This window comes from Poecilia latipinna, unplaced genomic scaffold (genome assembly GCF_001443285.1).
Source record: "Poecilia latipinna isolate Pla-1442-1.1 unplaced genomic scaffold, P_latipinna-1.0 Scaffold1439, whole genome shotgun sequence".
NCBI classification, from domain to species: domain Eukaryota; kingdom Metazoa; phylum Chordata; class Actinopteri; order Cyprinodontiformes; family Poeciliidae; genus Poecilia; species Poecilia latipinna.
In genome coordinates, this window is record NW_015114055.1 from 156498 (window position 1) to 163722 (window position 7225).

Consider the following 7225-nt stretch of genomic DNA (forward strand, 5'->3'; position numbering starts at 1 on the left):
TCCATCCATCCATCCATCCATCCATCCATCCATCCATCCATCCATCCACCCATCATCATCCATCCATCCATCCATCCACCCATCCACCCATCCATCCATCCATCGTTCTATAAAGCTTTACCTCCGTTCCTCATTTCCTTCTGTCCTCCTGCAGCTGATCGCCGTCTACGACGAGCAGGAGCCCCATCATGGCGGCGACGGCACCAGCGCCAGCTCCACCGGGACGCAGAGCCCCGACCTGTTCGCCGCAGACCTCGGCGCTGGCAGCATCGCCTCGGCGTTCCAGCCCTACCAGAACGCCAGCGAGATCGAAGTCACGCCTTCGGCCCTGCGAACCAGTGAGTCCCGCCGCCAGAGGAGGAGAGACTGTACATGCAATTAGAAACGAAGCTGTTACTTCCAAATGATCAATTCCTCTCGCCGTATGTTCTCCATGTTGTCGTCTTTATTGAGTTAAATGTCAGGAGCTACAGCAGCATACAGTAAACCCAACAAATCACCTTATAACCCTGCGCGGTAGCATTGTTCATAAATTCAGGTAATTGGACAGGAGGCGACTTTTTTCAGGCGCAGTTAGCCGTTTGATCCCCGGCCAAAGTGGCTAATTGGTTCAATCCGAAGCCTCCTAAATCAAATTTGTCACTGAGCGCGCTCACCTCCGTGGTTTTCCCCGGGTCGGGTCGCTGCTTTGGCTCTAATTACCATGAGTGTCGACAAGAAGCTGCCTTTTGTTGACGATTGGTTCAGTTTCTATCAAGCAAACAATTTTAAGCTGAAACAAACGAGAAGGCAAAGAGGGAAAAAGGAGGAATCATGCGTAAATTAGCTGTTTTAAACAGAGGTGGGCAGAGAACCAGAAATTATACTCAGTTAAGAGAAGCACTACTGCAGCATGTTTTTACTCAAGTAAAAGTGCAAATTACTCAAATAAGAGTAAAAACATATTTGGTAAAAAGTCGACTCGAGTACTGAGTAGCTGATCAAATTATCAATCATTTAAAAATTACATCATCAGAAGGGCCAAAACATAAAGTTAAGTGGAAATTTTTGTATTTTACGGACAAAAATGACAATAATTCATATAAGCAACACAAAAACAGTTTCCTTTATTAAAAAACTTATAAAACTTTAACAAAAACCGCAGGTCTGTGTCTGGTGAGTTTTTGGTTAAAACGTGTTTGTTTTTCTTTCAGTGGGTGGAAAATCCAGGAATTTTACTCAAGTAAGAGCAGAGACACTTCAAAATAAAATTACTCAAGTAAAAAATAAAATATACAGCATAGCAAAAGTAATTTTTCATTTAATTTTTCAAAAAAGTTACTCAAGTAAATGTAATTGCGTAAATTAGTTACTGTCCAACTCTGGTTTTAAAACACATTAAGCACACATAACTGCTCAATAAACATGAACCTTTGCTAGGTTGGGAAAATACGGGGACTGAATATTCTTGTAAAAAAAAAGTGAACGTTTGTGTCTGGTGAGGTTTCACAATATCAGATAAAAATAAATACGGTGCTGTTGCTGAAAACTGCAACGGGGGTTTCAGTCCCAGCCACTGTGAGTCTTTACCCCACCATAATTCATGAGCTTTACCGGCTCTGCCATTTCTGTCGCTGCATTTCCTTTGGCCAACTTCACAATTTGACATTTCAAAAATAAATTTCTTTAATGGAACCACATCGTAAATAAATACATATGTGTAAAGCTAAAAAATGCAACTCCTGACTCAGTAGGAGGTCCAACCAAGCTGTAGCCAGTAGGAAAACCCTGCTGCATTAGCTACCTTTCAACCTAAAGGGGGCAGCACTGAGACGGTTTTAGAGTGAATGTATCAGAATGAAACGCATTTAAACAAAAATGTCACAATTCGCACAGACATCTAAAGATGGCGTCCATTCTGGGTTTATCTACCCAGAATAAAAGTTGATTTGGGGTTTAGTTGCCCTTTAAACATCATGTTTTCTTATTTTTTTTCCATTTTGAAGAGTGATACTAAAGAGCCGTTGTTGTTTAAGGTCATGGATTTCCAATAAAAAGCTCAACTTTTAAAAGCAAAAATGCTTTGGTTTTCAGAAGTGCAAAAATGTACCATTTATGTACCATAAGAACATGAACACAGTTTTACTTCCCTCAGAATATCTGCAGTAATTTTAAAGTTATAGATTTTTATGCAACTGTAATGAAAGATTTAAAGATAGACATATATAAAAGCATCTGCTCAGGCGTCTGGTCGCTGCAGTTCTAATTGCATTTTGGATGAGATGCTGAACGTGAATTTTTCTGAAGGAAACGGAAATCTTTGGCATAATTACACCTGCCGGTTACATCCAATTTAGCCGCCTTCGTAATAAATTCCAGCCCTGCTAATTGACTACACAGAGTCTCATCAGCTGAATTTTAATACGTGTTAAGCAAAATGTCTGACACGGAAGAGAGGGGATTTGATTAATTTTCTTTTTTAGCGAGTTCCTAATGAGAACGGCTCAGAGTGACTGATTTATGCTGCAGGAGTTTCAGCCGCTGGACTCTGGGCTTCGCTGGCCCAGATTCTCAGATGAGCTCACTGCAGCGGCGGCGGCTTTGTAAACTGAAAATAAATCAAGTTTAGAGATCACGCAACAAAACCCATGCAAGAACTATAAAGAAGTTGAAGAAGTTACACCTGGTATTGTTGTTTTTCTCTTTCCCGTCACGTTTTACTGCATCCAGATATCTTCAATAAATCATGTTTTAGAGATTGATACAAACTGCTGCTGCTAAAATAATTTCTTTTGATTTGGCTGTTGAAAGACTAAATATGCATAATTTCTGTAATATTTGTGTCCAAACAGAAGGAGGAGACTGACTGTGCACATATACTGGAGTTAAAATACCAGACTTTTATGTGACTGACATAAAATCCTGCAGTTTAAAGGAATCCAGACTGGAGAACTGAATGCATCTGCAGCTTAAACAACGTTAAAAGTTCAGCCTTTCTGCTCTACTTAGCATCGATACAGCTTTAGGCTGAGCTGTTGACTAATTTCTGATTATTGGATAGCAAAACGTGCTTAGTGGGAGATTTTTTAAAAAAGTTATTTGAATCGGATGAAGCTAAAACTACAACTTGAGGAATTCTGGGAGAACATATGCAGATAAATAAGGATTTTTTATTTCCTTAAATAAAATTTATATATTTTTGTACAGGTTTGGCTTAATTACTGCTCTGAATATGTTATTTTTTCAGCAAATTGACTTTTTTTTGACTTTGTATACTCCAATTAACCATTAACCCATTACTACGTTAGTAATTTAGTATAACTGATGGGAGGTGAGAACTCTAGAAAACTAACTTTTTACAACTTTTTGAAAGGGAGGAAAGGAGATTTGGTCAAAAGTAATCTATACATCTAAAAAAACTTAGACATTTAAAGAAATGTTTTTACACTTTCATTTAAATTTTTAAAAAATGTCAGGTCAAAACGGCTGAAACAAACATTTACTACATCAAGGCCGTCTGAAGCTCACTATTTCTAGCCAAATTAGGACTTTGAGTTCATTTCTATTAATTTTAATAACTACATTTATGCCCAACAACCACAGTTAACCTGAGCTACGAACCATAACCAAAAGTTAAATCACATTTTACCAGTAAGCATGAGAAAGGGGGCCTGGACCCGCTTTGGCCCCTCGGGCCCGTCTGTCTTCAGAGGGACTGTAAATGCACCAGAAAAGGTCCTTATTAGATAATATAAACAAGCTCTCTCTCTCTCACACACACACAGATGTGCTGAATCAACAGATACTTCAGCTGCTTCTTTAAAGACATCCAAACAAGTGAACAGATTTACAATTGGACAGTTGAGTAATGGTTCACAAACCCACACAGAGCCATAGGATTCCACTTCAGTTTGCACGCACACACACACACACACACACACACACACACACACACACACACACACACACACACACACACACACACAGTTTAACAAAAGCAGGAAGCGTTGCGACACAGAAACAGAGTGATGCCCAGACTCATCAGTTTATGAGAGAACGAGGAAATAAACAGCCAGGAGCACAAACACACAGATGGACTCAGTCAGAGCTGCAGATCTGCTGACCCGGCACGCAGATCAGTGTTTCCTGTGTGAGCCGCTTCCCAGCAGAACATGGGAACCGGACCTCTTGGCTACCAAAAGACAACACTTTTATTTAAAACGTTTGTCGTTTTATAAGCTGATGTTTTCTGAGAAGCAGCAGGTTTTTTGCTGTTGTAACGGCGTCGTGTTCGCTGTTGCTGTTGGGATCATTTAAGTATTTGGACCCACATGATGCGACTTTTAGATGGAGTGAAGGGTTTCAATGGAAGCCCATCACCAAAGTTTGATGTTCCCACACAGGAAGTAGAATCTTTAGGAATAAATCAGATTAATTTACCAGAAGATCGTGATTAATGCAGCTTCATTATGCTGCCCTCCAGTCTCATCAACCATGACTGATGACTGAGGAAAATACAGTCTGAGGTTCCAGAAGAGCAAAGAAAAATATGACATTTCATCTATTTTTAACCTTAGAAAAGGAAATTCAACTCTGGAAAACACCTCGTAGGCTAATTGACAGGCTAAGTTTTTAGGCACACCTCCTTTAAAGACACACCTGGTTTCTCATTCAACACGATGCAAAAAGTGAAAATAAATTAGACAAGATGTCAGGGCGAGAGTTGGGAACGATTTCCAGAAGCTGGAAGGTGTTTAGTTCATCTGTTAAAACAAATATAGGCAAGTGAAGACATGATCATCAAAATGCCCACAGACCATAATGAACATCTTACCATCCTAACTGTGAAGTACGGAGGTGGCAGCATCATGCTGTGGTGCACTTCATAAAATGGATGCAGAAACATGTGGAAATATTGAAGCAGCATCAACCAAGAAGTTGAAGGTTGGATCTTCCAAATGGACGAAAAGTCGATGTTCTGGTGTGACCATCGAAAGATTTCGAATAAATCTTTGAGATATTCTCTTTTTCTTATTTTAGAAAATATAAGTAGTTCTTGTGATTCTAACTTGCATAAAACAAGAACATATTTTGTCTGATTTCACTTAAAGCTGCAAAATGTAACTTATTTAAAAAAGTTTGGTGATTGACGGCACTAAGACCCGCCTCCTGGCTCTGATTGGTTGTTTCTAGGAGCTCAAATGTTTTTCACAGATGATCTGTCTCATACTATTTGTCTCATAGGCTAAATTACGGGATAAATTAATAGATTTGAGTTACTGATGGCAGTTTCAACAAATATGTAAAAAAAAAAAAATTTAATAGTTGCAGGAAAAATTTGGATGCATTTTCTTATGAACACTCCTGTTTTCCACTGTACTGAATAAAACGAGTGATCCAACTTCTCCGGTACGCATTTAATTTCGTATCTTTGTTCAGATATGCCTCTCCACGTCCGGCGCAGCAGCGACCCCGCCCTCATCACCATCAACGGGCCGTTCAGCGCCTCGGAGTCGCGGGTCCAAACCGAAGAGCCTCCATCCAGGAAGAACCCAACTCGCTGGTCCACTACTGCCGGCTTCCTGAAAGCTCGCCATTCCTCCGGCACAAACAGCCTGGAGAGGAAGGTGGGTGTTAAACCGATGGTCTACTGGAAACCACATCTACTTCAGGGGTAAAGCTTTTGTTTTCTGTGTAGAGCAAAGGTTTGGACACGTACCGCAGCCTGCCGAGGGACGCAGGGACCTGGTCCAATCAGAGGGAGTTTCAGAGAGACACAGCCAGGTCGTCGCTCAGCGCCAACCATCCCATGGTGGACCGCTGGCTGGAAAAGCAAGAGCAGGTGAGCAAACACATCCAAGCACACACCAAACTAAAACAAATCCCTACCTGGATTCAAATCTGCATCGGGTTTTTTTTGTTTTTGAGAAGTGGGTAAATTTTTCTTGACCAAATCATCTGGACAGATGAGATCAAAGCGGAGAGGTTTGGTTGTGATGATCCCAAACTCGGCATCAAAACTACTGCAGAACGGCTGAAAAAGAAAATAAACAAAGGTTTTGCAATGGTCTAGTCAAAGTCCAAACCCCAACATGACTGATATGTTGTGACACTTGGAATGATTTTATTTAACCTTCAATTGCATTTCCAGTTATGACAATTAACAGTTGTTTTTTATTCTTTATTGCAAGGTTTTCACTGATAAAGTGACCTTCAACTGACCTTCAGATGAAAAAAATCATTGTTGCAACTCATCCAGTAAACTAGGCAAAATAAAGAATAATTAAGAGGGTCCATGTTCTGTTCTTATTGCTTGAAAATACAAAATTAAGTACAATGAGAAAAGGAAAATATTTCAACCCAAAACTGAGGAAGAGGTGTGACTTTCTTTTAATATGGAAAATATGACAACTTTCTTAATTTCATTAAAATACGCTATGTTTAGTTTATTTTTAAAAAGCTAAAAATAAGAATAAAATCACAATAAAATAACTTTCTACTATTTCTATTGTAAAAAAAATATTGGTGGGACTCTAATATTTTTGATCAAGTTAATTTGACGAACTGTAATTTTCAATCAAAAACTATATACTGACACATATTTTCAATTAAAAACATTTTTTATGCTTAATTATGGGATAAATAGAGATATAAACTCAACAACAGAGATTGTTGTCGATTGTAAATCAGATTTATATTAAAATCAATAAAAAATGCACCAACCTGCATTTACAGTTTGAATGTGTTGAAACCTTTATCATTAAATTAACACTTTATTTTACCCTGTTGACTCCTGTGGCAGGTAGTTTGGACACTGTTGGGTTAAACCCAGTTTCTCCAACAACATTGTGAAAACCCGTTTCATTGTAACTAACAGACATGAATGAGGCGCCGGTTTCGGTCGGACTGTTTTAGTAAGCCGAGTGTGAAGTTTTCATTTTGCTGAAAAAGTGCTAAAACTTACCGAGTCGTGTAACTAGAGACCACAAACTCGTAAACCGTTTCATGTCTCAGGAAACGGTTAAAATCACATCTTTACAGTAAAAGGCAAGTGGATAATTATCGGTGTGGCTCTTTTTGTGCATCCATGCTGATTTATCCATGCATCTGTTTCCTCCATGTTTAAATAGCATTTCCCACAGCAGGTTTAGGTTTTCTCCGTCTGTCTGAAGCGTTTTGCTAATCGGTTTTCCACCATGTTTCAGTAAGACGGGCGTTAAAAGGTGCAGCTCACTGCAGGACCGTC

The 7225-nt window shown here is 39.3% G+C and overlaps 1 protein-coding gene across 1 annotated transcript in view; it reads left to right on the top strand.

The window, feature by feature from the left end:
* The window catches only part of LOC106962625 (partitioning defective 3 homolog), a gene marked incomplete at its 3' end in the record, with an annotated part of 108801 nt that extends 102980 nt beyond the window's left edge, over positions 1-5821 (top strand). The window contains exons 3-5 of the mRNA XM_015057164.1: positions 155-338; positions 5419-5606; positions 5678-5821. Coding sequence (XP_014912650.1) covers positions 155-338; positions 5419-5606; positions 5678-5821 — 516 coding nt within the window. The remainder of the gene's footprint in view (positions 1-154; positions 339-5418; positions 5607-5677) is intronic.
* Positions 5822-7225: the final 1404 nt, after the last annotated feature.